The sequence below is a fragment of the Rousettus aegyptiacus genome, unplaced genomic scaffold (genome assembly GCF_014176215.1).
Source record: "Rousettus aegyptiacus isolate mRouAeg1 unplaced genomic scaffold, mRouAeg1.p scaffold_m13_p_14, whole genome shotgun sequence".
Lineage (NCBI taxonomy): Eukaryota > Metazoa > Chordata > Mammalia > Chiroptera > Pteropodidae > Rousettus > Rousettus aegyptiacus.
Window position 1 is genome coordinate 8,435,172 of NW_023416289.1, and position 18,221 is coordinate 8,453,392.

Below are 18,221 nucleotides of genomic sequence, written 5' to 3' on the forward strand. Positions count from 1 at the left end.
TCCCACAGCACTGAGGGACTGGGAAGCTGTCACACAGAGACATCATTTCATGAAAACTTTCTTTGGGTAAAGGAAGGGTTCTATTGCTTAGTATTTGAGAAAGCCCACGTGGCGCGCAAAGTTAAGGGAAAAAATGGCTCCACTGTTTGCCCTTAAGCAATCCTAGCAACTGACTTCCAAGCATCCAACTCCACAGAAGAATCAGGGAGAGGAAAACACACTAATTACAGACACTACCATCTGCCAGACACCGGCGTGTGTCCCCTAGTGATGCACAGAACAGGGCGGGGAGAGATTTTTCACAAATGCAGAACACTCTGCCACAAAGGTTCCAGTCGTGCAATACAACAGGCCGATCCCAAGAAGCAGGTGTCAAGAGGCGTGCGATTCAGGAGTGAGAACCAAGAAACCGAATAATCCCCTCCATGACACACCTGTCCCACCTTTCCTGCTACAGGAGTTTTCACATCGAGGGGATTAATTAACTGCAACCACCATATGCACACCTTTGCAGCCCAAGGTTTACCCCTCCTCTCCCCCAAGAGACAGGAAACGCAAGCTTATGGTCCTCGGAGCAGTGGCTCGCCTCCCACTTGGGAAGGCTGGTGATGATCAACATTTTTATTTATGGAAACAGGATTTAACATGGCATTTTCCTTTCCTCTAAGAGCAGCAGCACAGAAATCATGTATCAGTCATCCAGGGATACAAATAGGTGGCCAACTGAGTCTGAAATAGTCATTTGTAAAGGGTCACCAACCAGGCAGCGTTGCTTTTCGGCAAACAGAAGTAAAGTCGGCTCCATGATTCTTGAAGATTTATCCAAGCTTTCCACTGGGTGCCAAGATTTCTGTCCCAACCTCTTAGTCACCACATACAGCAAGAAAAGCCAGCAAGTGAAAAACTGTTAATTTATTGATTCAACGAAAGTCCGTTTTTGAAACAATCCTCAATACATGTAGTTCAGGATTAAGCGTCACATTTGTAGCACATTGTTGAGTCTCAACACAAAAGTATGCACCACCTGTATAAGCCCGTCTCATCGCTGTCCCCAGCTTCTACACAGCCTGTGTGGGGTCGTTTTCGTTAACACATCCATGTGGCTTAAAAAGCGTGTAATTCCTGGTTTTCTTAGCGCGGTGTTTCCCCGCCACCTTCCCTCTCCCATTCCCACCCTGGGCTTAGTTTTCAAAGGCAGGACATTATCCAGTCTTATCGATTTATTAAGCTCGCGGACAGACTTTGGCTTTGTGTGCTCATGTGGACCCTTTGCTTTCAAAAGGGTTTCTATTTCAATGACCTTGACTCTGGTAAGTTATTATCCACTCCTATTTATTTGTAGGAGGGAAGTTTGCTTTTTCCTGTGGGTGCTCATGCAGTAACACAGGTTTCTAAACAAATCATTTAATCTGAACTGCATTAAACGTTTACTGGGCTTAGGTCCATTTCAATGCATATATAACGATTCTTCCAACTGTTAAGCTTGTCTCTCAAAATAATTTTGCTTCCCTCCTCAGCAGTGCAGCACCTGGGAGAACCTAAGTCATTTCCCTGAGTAGGCACAGGCTTGAGACCCTCGTCCGCCAGCTCTCTGGGGCTCAGCGTCCGCCTCAAGAGCACCCCCTATCAGTTCCACCGGAAGTGGCACAGGGGCAGAGCCCATCGCAGGCCACGTTCCAGAACATGAGCTCCGTGGCCCCTAATTCTTTCCCCTCAAGAAGTCATGCTCCCTCAAGCTCCGCTTTTGACTGCTTTGCTTATTGGCTCCCTTTCTTATTTGAAGAGCCCCCTACCCCAGCCACTCCCAGCCCCCCCACCCCCAGATTACAAGCTCTGCTGCCTCCTGATTGGTCAGCCTCAGAGTACCTTCCTTCTCTGCAAGGGAATCCACTGCTTTGAGCCTTGTGGGCACCGACGCGCTAGACCAACGTCTGTTCGGAGACCCGGCAGAGCAGCTGACGTTTAAGCGGCCCACAGAACGGGCCTTGGCACTCCTCTACTTGGTAAGGAGACCCGGAAATGCTTGGTCCGCTTATTCATTTGATGGCTTCTCCCACCCAGGCACCTACCACAGGGACCGGATAGGATGGGAGCAGACCAGCTGATATGATCCAGGGCAGAGTGAACTGCAAGCAAACCACAGATGAAAATATTAGCAGTTCTGCTCTCAACGCAGGATTTCTCAGCTGAAGCAAAACCTTGTAGTTGTGCTCACCCGTGGTCAACAGACTACGATGTACCATCTGCATGTGGCACAGGAACCTTCTGTTCTCACACCGGGCCTGTGTTCTTGAACACAGGCAGTACCTGAGATGACAGTGTAACGCTACCCTGCTCCCCACATTTTTTTTTTTTTTGCTTTTCCTTAGGAAGTAGTTAAGTCCTGTCATAGGCACTTTTAACCTGTCATAAGGTAATGAAGCAAACAAAGTGTCTAATGAAAATTGCTGAGATGAATTTAAGAAATATGCTGAAAAGGACGTCGGGTGGGTAAACCTGCCGTGGCTTACTCTAAACGTGACCAGACTCCCACTCCTCCACACACGCGCACGCGCGCTCACTCACAGTCCTCTTTTGGAACTCGGTCCCAAGATCACCTCCTGACCCAGGTAAATGCTCTAAAATCTCAGGCTAAACTCTCAGGGAAGCTAGGTCCATCTGGACACAAAATGATTTTGGAGACAGGTAAAGGAGAAAAGGTCTGGTCTGGACTCACTTCAGTTTGGGAAAAAACCTGCAGTCACAATTGGCCAGCAAGCTGGGTGTCAAGACCAGACTCAGAAAGGAGTAAGCATTTTACACTTGGTTCTGCTGTATGTCTAAGGCATGAAGAGAGGTAAAAGCACAGGTGGTAGAAAAGTAAACCGTATGCATAAAAAGGAAGAACTACTCCCGTGTCAAAGCCATTGCGGAGTGCAAGGACAGGTAGGCTGGCTATGTTTGCACCTCCTAACTCGTAACCAAAGCGGGGAGAGGCACCAGTAAACCACCTGACTCTTTTCCAGGTGCTTGTATTGTCTCTGGGGACCCAAGGGAAAGAAACGGGGTTACTACTTCACCAAGACCCTCCAGTAGGCTCCGCCTGCCTGGTCCAGACAGGCAAATTTTAAAAAGGTGGGGAGGGGCATGGGAGACAAAGGAGGAGATGAGAGGTAAGGGGCAGGAAAGACACACAATGGCACATCTCCCTGATAATAACCAACAATTCAGTGTTGCCTAAAAGGGGACATTAGAAGGCTTCTGATAATCTAAAACACTGAGTTTTACTGCCTGACATAGCAATATCGGTTCAGCTAAGAACTCATGTCTTGTCTTTAATTTTCAGGTAGAACAAATGTATACATTAATATACAGAATGTGCAATGCAAGCAGGTTGTACTGGTATGAGGACTTTAACTGAATGCATCTCCTGGCTTTGGGATCTTATTTTTATTTTTTAATCTGTAAGCTCAACTCTGTAATAAGAGTTTTATTTATATTTTAAGTTCCCACCAACCAAACAACAAAAATAGAATCTACATTTAGAGATAGGACCTGCTACCAATACCAATATGATTTTATTGGAATATGGAATGTAAACAGATGCTTTCAAACAAACAATCTAACCTTATTAAAATGTATGGCATTATTAAATAGTTAATAAAGAAATCCTAAAGTGTGATGTGGTGGTAAACACCTCTAGCTCTAGCCTAGGTATGTGAAGTCCCCGCAGCTGTGGCATGGCTCTGCAGCCGGGGTGAGGGGACTGCTTGCAAACCTTGTTGGTGACAAGTCTCCAAATGAAATCAGCCCTATTTTTTAAAAACAAAATCTAGCTTCCTTTGCTAACGTGAAGGCTAGCACAATGGATCCCGAGCTTTGATACTTGCTCTGGGAGCTCCACTTCCTTCCCCAAGCTCCTCTGCCACCTGGGTTATGGGCTGGCCCTGCCCACACAACTCCAGTCCCTGAAAGCGAGACAGACTCATCTTTACCATCACATTCATGTTTTACCTTTCAGAGATTAACAACGCAGATTACCCTGATTACAGTGGGAAATTACTTCTCATGGGAATAGAAACAGGTAAAAAGGGGATGGGGGAAGAACATTTTTTTCACCCAATAGGTCATTCCTGAATAAATTCTAATAGGACTTTTTTCTCCCTCCCCAACCTGCCTACAGACTGACTTTTCCAGCTTTAGTTATTATGGCTGTGAACAAAAAGTCTTTGTTTCAGAGAGATGCAATAAAATAGTGCACATAGGGATGTGCTGGGAAATTGAGGTTTCCTGTTATAAGGCTGCAAAAAAAAAAAAAAAAAAGGCTACACAAAAAAATACCAACAAGATTTTATGGTTAGGCAAATCAACAAAGGTTACAGTGAGCTCTAAATGATGCACTCGGCATCTAAGTTTTGAGACAGGTGGACCTACTCACGGCATCATGAGGTCTATAGTGACGTTTGCCGACATTAAAAGGGGACGACTCATAAGCGTGACTGCAGCTTTCCCCAAATGAATACTTAGAAGGAAACTGCAGGGACGAGGTTCGTTTCCTAGAGAGCTCATGTCATAAAAAAATACATTAAACATGAATTTGTAAAAGAGCTTTAAAAAAAAAAATACTGTCACTGTTGTAATATCTCCTTTTTGTAAATGAGGCTGGTGTGTCAGTATGGACTGCTGACGTGTTGCTAAAACTTGGGCCTGAATCTCACCCGAGGAAACCCAGACCACAGTGGAATAGATAGGAAGTCAGATATTCAGAGCTTGTTGACCGAACGGGCGAACTCAACAGTGGTCTCCTGTTAAATAAAGGAAACTGTACAACAACTCCGAGCGTCTCATCTCCCATGCATTCCAAAGGGAGAGGCCCCTCAGATCCTGAACTATGTGCATCACCACGCTGCCGGGGCGGCAGCTCCCTGGAGACTAGTACTGGGGAATTTCTTTCTTTTTGACAGACTTTTAGGTCTTTACTCTTCTTTGCATTTAGAAGGAATGACTAGAATTTCTTTTTTATCACACTGTAGTTTTCCTTCAAGATTTGTGTTTGGTTGGTTGGTTTTATTGGCAAGCATCGACGCCGCATTACCCGTCGCTTTCCAGTCTTCATCGGGCTGCCGTGAGACCACTGGAAAGTACAGCGTTATCTGCACAGGGCTGGGACTGCTCCTTCACCACGGGGTCTGCAAGAAAACCGGATGGAAGTGAGCAGAGTCAGGGCTGGTCCGTGTGGGAGAGAACATCGTGGCGAATCCGACCCTCCCCAGTAAGACACAGACACACTGCTAGAGGAGACAGGATCGGGAGGGCATCAGAAATGACAGAATTCAGGTTGCAAAAAAACCAGACACTGAAAAAACCATCAGGGGACTTGCTCTCACACTTCCTCAGAGTACAACTCCAACTACCAGACTCGCGGAAAAGAGCGGCACAGAAATACAAACTTCCCGATGCTCAAAATTTCTACTAATTTTCTTATGTTACCTTCCTTGGATACTAGCATCATCCTCAACCCCTGATTTCTTCAAAGCATGTGCAATAAATAATATGCACTTCAGAGAGAAGGGTGACTAAAAAGAGCCATTAGAAGACCTATCAATTTTAAGCAACAGTAGTTAAAAATGTATTTTTTGGAAGAAGTATGTGGTGTATTCAGAAAAGCAGGATGATTTACATATTATAAACTGGTGTTCTTAATTCAATCTAACTCAATAAGTGAAAACAACTTTCTGTGTCAGAAATTGCAACGAGGACTTGACCTTTTAAATTTGCTGTCTACTAATGTTTATGGGCCAGTAGGCTCAAGACCATATAGCAACGTATTTTTCAGGCAAGAGTTAGTTAAATCTCCAGAGGGGAAAAAAGGAGAAGCAAAGATGGCATATTGGCTGAGTGACATACAGGTTGAAAGTTTTCATCTCAACTGCAGATAGTGAATCGAGATAGGTCACTTCACTTCCCTTATTCTCAGTATCCTCTGACTGAACTAAGTGATTTTGTGTTGCTGATAGTAAGAGGCAAGTGTGAGACTTGCCTTAGCTATCAGTGGGGAGAAGCCACCACATAAGCTGACTACACAGACAAACTCTGAAGTGAGGCCTAAGAAAGTCAGTAATTCAGACAGGGTTTTAGTGAGGTCTTTCGAGACCTGCCTTCCTGTCCTCAAGTTCCTTTTATTTATTTAACTTACTTCCTTCTCTAAAAATATACTACTCGTTACCTTATTATTTTCAACTAGTAACTTGTTTCCTAGTAACTTGTTTTGGGGGTGGAAGATTTTTTATTAGGTTTCCACATAAATGTATACATTTAAAAACAAATTTTAGATGCCTGTGATCTGTCAGCTCAGGACCACACGGCATGGTCAAACAGACCAGACTCAAGAAAGCGACAGTGGTGAACAAACACACACGTTGGGCGATCAAGAAACAGATCTGCCGAGTTATCTCAACAGTCTAGAACTAATAAGACCAAATTCCAGAATTCAATCCAAATTAAACTCAATACCTAGAATTCTCTTGAGTGGCCTCAACATAAAGAATGTAAGAATCTTTCCTTTAATGAGCCCGACCCCTGGAGACTCACAGAAGTACGGGTGCTCCATGGCCTCTTTGGCAGTCAGTCTCTGTTGATGGTCGTATCGCAGAAGTTTGTCCAGAAGATCTAGGGCTTCGGGGCTGACGAGGTGTCTGTTCTCACTATGGATAAAGTTTTCCCAGCGTTTCCGTGAATGTCTGAGAAGAAAAGGAAGCATTAGCATTCTGAGATTCAATTCAATAAGAATCTTTACACAGTAGGACTAAAACCAACAAAATCTTAAAATACTAATTACACTAATTATAAGCTGCTTAAATCTCACTCTTACTGGTACCTGCCCCACCTCCAGTTACAGTCACTGCATCCTCAAACACAGTGCTCTGTGACTGATAAAAATTATTCATTAGAACTTCTACATCTGATTTAGATTTTGTGGAACCTCTCTAAATTATTTTTTATGCCCCAGGTCTTTAGTCAAATATGGGTGAGGCACAGAGATGACTGAATTTTTGTATTCAACAGAGAGCTAGCCTTGGAAACGTGGAGGTTCCATAACATACTATAAAATACTGTTTGAAAACTGTCAATACATTTACTTTCAACACCATTGCGCTATAATTGAATATATACTACCTTATAGAAAATCCATTACACAGAATAAGAAGGAATCACCTCTTATTCAAAGAAGAATCATGGCTAAGATTTTCCCTTATAATATGAATATACTATACCAGAAAGCTTTTTTCTGTAACACTGGTTTTGCCCTACATTCCCTATTGATAGATAAGCTATCTCTTAAAGAAGTAAAATGATTAGAAGACACACGTAAACAATGCCCAAATATCTCAAAATAAGTTAAAAAAATGCATGGGGAAAAGGTTATCTCAATTTTGATATAAGGGAAAGAGTTTAGAAAGTGACTTTGGCTAACCTTTCCACTTCTGAAATGGCGAAAGTTGAACCCTCTTTCTTTCCCTCTCTTACTTACTGTCCCAGGATATCGTTGAAGTGCGGATCTAGGTCTATGTGATACTTCTTCAGATACCCATACAGCTCATCTGTACCCAGAACCTTGGCAATGCGAACAAGCTGAAACACAAAACAAACTTGACCAAACCACTGAGCTCAGAACTCACTGCAAACCAATGAGGAGGCTGTACCGAGGAATTAGAGGACTTCACATCACTAAACCTCCAGGGACCAGATACAGAGCCGAGCCTGGAGCAGACAGGCAGCAGACCCAAACACACCAAGTTTATATGCATGCAGATTTCCAAACTGCCTTTAAAACGATAACACAACTTATGACAATAATCTTCTAGAAGCTGATGATTATGGGGGCAGGACAATCTAATACAGTCTAGTTTTACTAGACAAGGAACTACCTAACTTCATAGGCTCACTTTGGAAGTTAAATATACAACAGCATTAAGAACCTGGTAACTGCAGATAAAGTTTTGTGAAATTCCTCACCATGAAGAAGAGCTTATGTGCAGAGCTTGAGTGATATTTAGTGGCTCAAGGACAACACCCTATCAAGGGACACTATTTTCTTGGCATCTGCCCCCAAATGGCTATGAGCCAGAGGGTGTTTGCTCACCTGGTCGTAGTTGTCCTGTCCGTGGAAGAAGGGCTCCTTTCGAAAGATCATGCTCGCTAGCATACAGCCCAAACTCCACATGTCCAAGCTATAGTCATACATCTGAGGAATGAAGGACAACCAGTCAGCCAAGGGCATTACAAATGCATCTTTCTAATCTTTTAGATTAAAAAAAGAGAGGTAGCTGGGGAACACCTGAAATTGTCATTTAAAGCTGGACTTTGAATTTATCTAGACTAAACGAAAATCAGGAAAAAGGAAAATCCCTCAGGAATTATAAAAAGGGCCGAGAGGCGCTTGGCTAACAACTCTACCTGATAGTCCACGAGGAGCTCTGGTCCCTTGAAGTACCTGGAGGCTACGCGGACATTGTACTCCTGGGCAGGATGGTAGAACTCTGCTAGGCCCCAGTCTATCAGTCGCAGCTACAAATGTGACAGAAATAAAACATGTGAAAGGAGTGTTTCTAGATGCCTGTAAGTTAGAGCAAGGTCACATTAGATAATTATTTACCAAATAAAAAAATGTTAGCAAGTGCACTGACTAAAACATCACACTTTTGGCAACTGCGGGAGAGGTCACCTCTAGAGCAGAGCGCTCGGAGTCTTATTTGCTGCTTCTTTTTTTTAAATTTAAACTATCTTGGCTTATCATTCTCTCTAGATCAAGAGAACTAAGCTTTCCTTCTGGGTCCACACATGTGACACCCCCACTGTTAGCTTTCACTGTAAGCTCTGGGCATAACTGAAAAGGCTGGGAACATACGCCCCACTCCAGGACTGAAGCACTGCTCTTGCTTTTCATTAGCCTAACACTAGCTGATTCATTTACTCACCAATCAGGGACAACCATAATTGGATATGGAAAATAGGAGGGACCCAAGTACACTTTTAAGGCCAGGCAGACTGGTCTGAGGGGTCATCAAGCAGCAGAAACCATCGGCTGTAGTTTCTTTCTTGAGGCCCCCTGGAAAACCATGCCCGCAATAAACACGTGCTACAATCAGGGCGGCTGTCCACTTTCCTTGTATATTACGCTTATGCAAAGTAGAAGCCAACACTGGAGACAGGAGAAGTATCAGCATCACCAGTCTGCCAAAGAAACTGGCTTCGGTCTCCAGAAACCACCTTGGTACCGGCCAATGTGTTGTCTGCCCTAAGCCTTCCAATGAAAGGCTTGTTGTTGCCTGACTGTAATGGTACCTTTTTCTGTTGGTGATCTATCATGACATTGTGAGGTTTCACATCCCTGTGCATGATTCCCTTGCTGTGGCAGTAATCCAGAGCCTATTAGATAAGAAAGCACAGAGAAAAGTAAGCAAACCCTCTACCACCCCCCAGTGCAATCATATTTTTATTATTTGTTTGTGACGGCTGACTTGAATACAGTCTCCCAATGGGCAGCTTACTGTCTGTAACGAAAGTGAAAAAACAGGCTTCAGAAGGCACCCCTTAATCTCTGTGCACACTACACTGGCAGCTGGTAGACAGGGGGCTGTGGAGGGGACGGCAAGGGCTATGATGGAGGCTTCTTAAAAAGGGAGAGGGATGCGCTTCTTCAGGCACTCCTCTCTTACTCATAGCTGGTAGCCACTTATCAGCCACATGGATTTAGAACTCATACACTGATTGGTTGGTCTAATTTGCTGTGTTTTAAAATCAGTCCTAGGAACCTCACTGGAGTCATCTTTCGAAGTGGTTCAAATGACATGCAAGAGTCCATGTGGACATGAAGAATGACACCACATATATTTCAACATGACTTGTTTTTCAGATGCGTCCCATGTGGGTTTTCTAGATTAACAAGCATTCTATTAGTAATATCCTTAAAAACAATCTGAGTCAGTTGTTCTTTAAGAATTATGATTATATATAAAAAAGAATTGATTATATTACTCCTCTAAGGGAGGAAATTGATTCCTATAAGATAGCTAATATGCATTTAAGATTTTTAAGTATATAAGTCAATGACTTTTTAGTAAATTTATAGAGTTGTGTAACCATACCACACTAGTTTTAGAACTTTCCCATCATCCTGAGAATCTCCCTTCAACTTGCCTGTAGTCATTCCCGCTCTCTCATCTACCTTCTACCCCCTCCTCCTTCTTCCCCTCCCCTCCCCTCCCCTCCCAACCACTGGTCTATCTGCTGCTATGGATTTGCCTTTTCTGGCAAAGAATAAAAGAATACAAGTACTTTGTGTATCTTCTTTCGCTCAGCTTATTTCTGAGATAAAACCATGTTGCTTTTTCCTTGCTGAGTAGTATTCCATTTCATGAATGTACTAGTTGGCAGACATTTGGGTTGCTTCCACTTTCTGGCTGTTATGAATAAGCTGCTCATGAATATTCACGTACAAGTCTTTGACAGAACATATGCCTTCACTTCTCTTGAGTAGAGTGTTAAAGTTGGAAGTGCTTGATTGTATGTAAATTTACCTTAAACTTTTAAAGAAACTGCCTAATAGTTTTCCAAAGTGGTTGCGCCATTTTACATTCCCATCGGCAGTGTATGAGAATTCCAGTTTTCTCTGTATCTTTGCCAATTATAGCCATTCTAGTACGGTTTATGTGGTATCTCATTGTGGTTTTGATTTGTATTTCCCTAATGACTGATCAAATTGAATGAACATCTTTTCCTGTGTTTACTGACCATCCTATATCCTCTTGAGATAAATGCTGATTCAAATCTTTCACCTATTTTTTACTTGGGTTAATTTTTTTGTTTAAAACAATATAAAAGTTTGATTCTAAAATTCCCTTTTCTAACATAATATAACTATTTTCATAAATTTTAATGTGAGGCCCTTTGGCTTGTCTTAAAAAGCACTTTTTAAGGCCACGTGAACCCCATGATGTACTCCTCGAGGAGTAACAATGACAGCAACCCATAATCTTCTGGTACCTACTATGTGCTTGGTACTGAGTGCTCCTGAGGAGTTTTCCACAGGGCAAGATTAGAGTTTCTCAGCCTCTGCGCTGTTGCCATTTTGGACTGGGTAATTCCTCGTTGTGAGGAGCTGTTCTATGCACTACACGACGTTAGCAGAATCCCTGGCCTCTACCCACCAGGTGCCAGTAGCACCCCTCCAACTGTGGCAAACCAAACATGGTTCCAGACATTGTCAACTGTCCTCTGGGGGACAAAGACTGACATGGCTGAGAACACAGGACTAGACGGGCAAGGGAGCTGCACTGAACATCTTTACGTGGGTGGGAGCACGTAAGCCGGAGAAGGATCCTTAGGATCACTGTCCCAGGAAGAAGCAAAGTTTGCTTTCCCCAGACACAGGAGTATGTAGTGTCTGATGCTTTTTACATGAAGGTCAAGAACTGGTAAAACTAAAGCATGACGATGGAGGTGAGAATACAAGAATCTTCAGAGGAGGGGATCCTGAAGAAAAGGGGCCCAAGAGCTCCTTTTAGGGTTTTCATGATATTCCCCACCAGCCTTGTCCAACAGAGCTTTCTGCATCGACAGAAACAGTCTACAGTTACAACGTGTGATACAGTAGCCACTAGCCCCACGAGGCCACTGGGCACCTGAAATATGACTCATGTGACTAAGGAACTGAAGTTTTAATTTTACTTAATTTAAACACCTGCCTACCTGCGGGCGGTAGCTACCATACTGGACAGCATAGTCCTGTGTAGATCTGGGTAAAGGTTTCACATATGTAAAATCCAAAAAACCGTACACTTAAAATTTATTCATTTCATTTACGTAGGTTCTTCTTCAATTTAATTTTCTCTGTTTTGTTTTACAACAGTTGTAGCAGGATTCCACAGTGGCTTTGTGGCAGTGCCTTATGAAACCAGGGCTTCTGAGGACACCCTTCCCTGATTCTGAATCAGATCAGACTCTGCAACTCCGTGAGTCACTGAGCAATCACTGCAGGCTTCAACCTCACTTTCGTCTACATTTTCAATGAAGTTAAAATTTTCCTCTTTCTCACCCCTGCTTCTTCCCCCACAGAGAAAATCTAGCAAGTGTTCATTCTGTTATTTTGCCTAGTCTTTGCCCAAAGGAAATTGGGACCGTAACACCTGGGATGTGAAAAATACCTGAGGAAAGCATAGGCCAAACGAATTCAGTTAAGGAATTAATTCTTTTCCAAGTTCACTAGTCAGACTCCCTATGGAGTTGCTGACATGCTTTTAAATTCCTTGAGAAATTATTTCAGTTTTAAAATTTGGTAGTTTCTGACCATGTTTTTCAAGTTTCGTCTGGGATTCCATGACTCATTAGCAGAAAGTACACCCTCACCACCTGGCTGTTACCTCTAGGAAACAGAGGACATCGGACACCAAGTACCTGTGAAGACCCGTGTCACTGGGATGTCTTTACCTGAGCTAGGACAACTGTGCTAGGTTAAAAATATAACCTTTGTGATGCTAGTCGGCCACAAAAATCGTAATATCTGACTTAAAAAATAGCCAATTGTGGGACTGGGATTGCAGCTCTCACGGGGTGACTGCATGGGCTTCTCTGAAAAGCACCTCCAGGAACGGGCTAGCCTGAAGTTCACAGACCCTGGCACCGCAAATCTCTTCCCCACCGGTGCCTTCAATTCTAGTCTGGAGAAGAGGGTTCATTCTGTTATTTTGCCTAGTCTTTGCCCAAAGGAAATTGGGACCGTAACACCTGGGATGTGAAAAATACCTGAGGAAAGCATAGGCCAAACAAATTCACCAAGCTCTACTTTCTTCATCTTTCTGATCTTACTAACAAAAGAAAAGGCCCATTAGATATAAGAGTAAACCCTTAATTCCACCTTGGCTCGAATAAGTGGTTTGTGCACGGGCTTGAAGAAAACACAGTCACTTCATTCGCAGAGCTAGTTCTTCAAATCCCTATTCCCTAAAGCTTAGCCTTCATTTAACTTGGTATTTTATTCAAGCGACTGTTCGTAATCCGAATGAAACTCCACCTTGGCAATTTTCTTCAATAATGCCAATACCTTAGTCACCTCTACATTCTTTCAGTGGTTCTTAAATTGAGACTCACCCCCTCAAAACAAAACAAAACAAAAAACTTTATGTTATACAGTGTTATTTATATATGCATTCTGGGGATGAGTCCATAGCTTTCATTAGATTCTTAGTGACCCACGACCCTAAAAAAACTTAGGAACCACTGATCTATATTCCATTTTATAAACCTTTTTAGAATTCTTTACCTAAGGATTAACCTAGACAAAGTAAAAAAGATTGATTCCTCCATCAATCAGTAATGTTTGAAAATTTTAGTCTTGGGATTAGCAAGTCTCCTAGAAGGTCCACCCATCACCTCTTCCTGTGTGTCAAATTAACTAGCCACAGATTGAGGTACAGGCTAAAGGATACGAGAAGAGGATTACGAGAAATGACAATAAAAAGATGGCAGTGAATGCCTACCATCCCTGTATGCATGTCCCTCCACAATGTGACTTCAATGCTCTGCCCATTAAGAGACGGGGTCCACTTCTCCGCCCTCGAATCTAGCCTTGACCATGTGACTTGCTCTGGCCAACAGGACATTAGCAATCATGACACAAGCAGAGCCTTAAAGTGTTTACCCACCCAGGTTTACCCTCTCCCTGCTAGGAACCTTGAGACCACATGGGAAGACACCCAGACTAACCCCCTGAAGGGTGGCACCTCAGCTGTTCCAGCTGCACCCCAGACATGTGAACGAGGCCATCCTGGGCCACCCTGACCATCTTGCCCCAGTCAAGATAACTCAGACCAAAAGACTCACCCAGATAACTCACGGAATTATAGAAATAATAAATCATTTTCTAAGTCATTACATTTGGGTGATTTATTATGCAGTGAAAACTAATAGTAAATTTCATTTAAGTAGCAAAAAAACCCTGCAAGGGCCAACGAGCGCTATGAAGAGGGAAGTTCTCATCTTTGGCATGACGTCTCTGGTACCCTGTGACTTGGCCATCTTTCTCAGTTCCACCATAAAGACCCCACAATGGAGGCCTCAATATAAGTAAAACAAAACAAAGAAAACAACAAAACCCAAAAATAAACCTCACTAAATTACTAAATTCTCTGGGTATCAAGAAATATTCTGTTGGAGTTCTCTATGTCCTTTCAAAAACTTCTCCTTTAATGAATAAGCCTGAAAAAATTCACTGTTATGAATGCCACTTACTTTAAGTAGTTCATACATATAAAACCGGATATCAAAGTCTGTCAGGATCTGGTAAAGTTGCTGAAACAGATTTCAGAAAACAAAGTTAATTTAGTCTCACTGCATCCTGCCACCCCAAAGGATGGTCATTATTCTCTGTAAACTTAGTGCTTAAGCCACTAAAGAATCCCAGAACTGTTACTACCCGATCCGCAACAAATGGGCACAAAGACTAAAGATGAGAGTCTAATACTTCAGTCTTCACAAAGGAAAAAAAACGACTTCCAGGGGAGAGAAACAGGTAAGCCGACTCGAATCTTTCCCATGTGGTAAAACAGTGGCAAGACAGTCTGTTCATGATAGAAACATGAAGAAAATGAAGTACTATAGCATTTGGAGATGGCAGGAGACTTTAAAAAAATCTATTCCTCCACTCCTTCAAAATCGATTCCGGGCTGGGAAAAAAAGAATACTTCACAGGAAATATGGATGGGAACTAAAGAAGTAAAATGTTTTAGGCAGAAGAAAAACGGAGTGGTGGAGCGCAATGTTAAAAAAAGAGAAAAGAGACAGGTACTGAAAATGATTCCAAATCACACTGACATACAAATGAAAGTTTTCATTACTGATAATCCAAAGATCCACCCACTGGGAGATTTTTTAAAATTTCAATTTCTAAGAAGCAAGGTAGCATTCATGTACCCAGGTTCCTTAAAACCACAAACCCTGAACAGACATTATTACTATTATTTTTGATAATTCCAAGTGAATCTCTTTCCCCATCAGCCCAAGCGGCACTCTATAAAATTAATGGGCACACTACTTTCATTAAAGACATTTTGTTTCTCTCTTTACTGGAAGACCCAAGCAATGTGGGGAGTATCTCCAAGGAGCAGAGGACACCGTGTACCATGTGTCTGTGTAAAACCGGGGAGGGGTGGTAAAACCACACATGTGCATTTGTATCTGCAAGAATAAGATTACTAAAAAGTAATTTCATATAGATGGGGGGGGGTGGACAATCGAGCACAGGGGAATAAAGGAGACTGTTCGCTGGGTAACGTTTTATATTTTAGATCATGTAAATATATTACCCATTCAAAAACTTTTTAAGGAAAACAACAAATTTGCCAAAAACCAAATTTAACATTTTCTAAGAATACTAGGACTGAGCTTCTTTCTCAAACGTCCCCTTTTAAATAAGCGTAATTCTCCCTCTGCTTAGTAAGACTATCTGATTCCATCAAGCTCAGCAGTGGCCAGGGAATGAAAACACACATTCCAGGAGATGCTGCTGGCGGTGCCCTGGAGCTGCTCCTCGGCTGGAGGTGACCCGGTGGGGACTGAACCACATTCAGGACAATGGCGCACAGAACGTCTGCTCAGGAGAGAGTCACCTGGGTAACAGCCAAACACCCAGGTTTTTGTTCTCCCCCGGCACACCCCGACCTGTACATGCAGACCCCGGCGGGAGACACCATCTCTTTGGGTGTCAAATGAGCAACTCCTCTGAGAGTTAAGGAGCTCGCTCCCAGAGACGATGCCAAGTTGAACCTCAAGTCAATAAAAGGCCATAAACATGCAAAGAGCATTTCTAACCTTCAGAGGGCAGGACAATTTTCTTTCCAGAAAACAAATATGGGCTGATTTATTATCCGGACTTTGATCTGCAGAAGGCTCTATCTGTAAAACTTGTCTGTATAAATGGTCTACGACATAAACAAATATTCTCAGACTGCTGACATAGGATTTCTAGCTACTCCAACTAACACCAATTTTATACAGCACAAAAAACTAGTTAAATACAGCAGTTAGGCCTATAATACGTTACAAAGTCCTGAAGGACAGGCTGACACCCACTCCCATTGCTCAGGAGGGGCGCAAACCACATCCAAAATATCCTGCTACCTGAGCTGACCTTCGAATTCCCCAGGGCCCACAGGCCGGCTTCCTCCAACCTCTGGGGCTGCCTCCAGTGCAGCCCCCAGGAGTCCCCTACTCTGACCGAAGAAGCCTCGGTTTGCCACGTCCAATCTTCCCTCTCCAGTGTCCCCGTCCCCCCACCCCGAAATCTGGAATACCCTGCCTGCTTCCTGCTCTGAACCCGCAAGCAGTTGCCTGCCCTCTGCAGCGTTCACAGGACACTGAAGCGGCAGGGTCCCCAGAGCTGACACTCCTCACTCCGGTACTGGCAGCGACCTGAAGTTCTCAAGATAATTTCTCCCTCTGCTGCGAACAACGAGAGGCTGCTGCCCTTTGCTCACGTGCCGGAGGCCCATGTCACCGTCCCTGCGTCTCGTGGCACACACATGACGGAAGAAACTGATGCTGTGGCTGGCGGTAGCCACCAATTTAGCGGTTCGAGATCTCTGAACTTCCCTCCCCCAAGCATTGCCAAGGGTCACACACAACTAGGTCCATATTCTAAGTCCTCACGTGGCAGAGGGGGAGGTGCTTCATATGCCTATACACCGCGCACCAAGCATGGTGGTTCTCTGCCTGCGCATGGAAGTCGGCTGAAAAAGACTCATCTTTCATGATGTTCTACAGTGAATGGAACAAAATAAAACTGTCTTCCAAGAAAGAGAAGTACTGAGTCCATGACAAATTAGAAAGGAAAACTGCATAAGAACCGTACTTTTTCCTCCATTCTTCTCAGCCAGATAGGTACGTGGAGAACACCATTAACCAACCAAACCGCAAAATGCTGACAGGAAGTTAGCTTTGCTTACATTTTCGTAGAGTAAGTGACTTGTCAAAAACAAAACAAGCCTACACTTTCCTGAAGGTGACCAAGGTGCTAAGGAAGAAACTATTCATCATCCTACCTTGGTTCCAAGGACTCAAGCACGCTGGCATCTCCCTAGAAATCAGTTCTACTCCAGGCCCATGCGAAGGGCCCAAGGTGGAAATTGCCTGAGACTTTTAATCCCAGAAAGTCTTAGGGGGAGAATGCAATTTGATCAACAGACTCAGAGCCTCCTTAGTCTACGAATACCACCCAGAAGGAATGGCCACAAGTGGGCCTCACTCCTACTGTTACATAGGACAGTTCTCCAGACTCCAGCTGTGGTTCAGCTACAGATTCCAAGGCCCCATCCCCAATGCTGCCATTTAGGAAGACCTCACACTTTAGGAAGGTTCCCGGCCAGACATGAGAATCACCGCTGCAGCAAGCCACACGCTGCACACAGAGCTTGTACATTCCCTGACAGACGCAGCTCAGCCCACGCCCAGAAATCCTGGTGATCCTCACACAAGAGAAAAAGTGGAAGGAGATGTAAGGTGAAACATGTTTAATGCAGTTTTGGCACTGTTAATGCGTAACCCCAAGATCCAGAACAAAAACAAGGTCAATGTTTTTTAGAAATTTAAGGACAGAACAAATCATTAATTAAGCAAAATCAGAAATCAGCTGAAAATGTCTTACAAAGATATGACAAAATAATGTCAACAACCTATAAGGAAAGTAAATTTTTCCCAATTAAGGAAACTTTATTGAATTTAGTATGTGAACCATCCTTTCCACGTGAAACTAAAGCATTAACAAGGCCCACCTCTACGTGAGCGATTAGAAATTCTCCACATATCAACACAGGTCCACCATCTTCTCAAGATGAAGCCCATTTGAAATGTCTTATGAATCTTTAAAATGTCCAAATGACATGTTTTACTTAAAATGTATAGTCACTTTTCTTTGTATTTTTGCAAATACACAGAAAGCTGAGAAACATGCCTTAACAGAAATTATGTCTACCTCAAAAAGGTACCTTGGTTCCTTGAGACAACTGATTTGGGGAGTTTTCTACAGCTATTCCCTCTAACTTGTAGAGACTGGATTTTCCTATTCATTTGCTTTGAAGTTTTGTCTTTTGTTCTAAGTATTGCCATGTAACTTTTGTTATCACTTTGACATACATGAAGCTTCGTAACTGATGATTTCAATGAAAAATTGACCAAACCAGTACCCCTAA

General features: G+C 43.2%; 1 protein-coding gene across 5 annotated transcripts in view; it reads right to left on the bottom strand.

The window, feature by feature from the left end:
- CSNK2A2 (casein kinase 2 alpha 2) overlaps positions 1-18,221 on the bottom strand; it is a 35,439-nt gene that overhangs the window by 1,037 nt on the left and 16,181 nt on the right. The window contains exons 5-12 of one of the 5 annotated variants that reach the window (XM_016130095.2): positions 14,269-14,328; positions 9,325-9,408; positions 8,437-8,547; positions 8,123-8,224; positions 7,511-7,611; positions 6,571-6,719; positions 5,075-5,168; positions 561-2,126 (exon numbers count right to left, since the gene is read on the bottom strand). In XM_016130095.2, the coding sequence (XP_015985581.2) occupies positions 5,092-5,168; positions 6,571-6,719; positions 7,511-7,611; positions 8,123-8,224; positions 8,437-8,547; positions 9,325-9,408; positions 14,269-14,328 (684 nt within the window). In that variant the 3' untranslated portion in view covers positions 561-2,126; positions 5,075-5,091. Of the gene's footprint in view, positions 1-560; positions 2,127-3,533; positions 5,169-6,570; positions 6,720-7,510; positions 7,612-8,122; positions 8,225-8,436; positions 8,548-9,324; positions 9,409-14,268; positions 14,329-18,221 lie in introns of those variants that run through there. The other 4 variants (XM_036231319.1, XM_036231322.1, XM_036231321.1 and 1 more) reach the window with 4 other exon arrangements.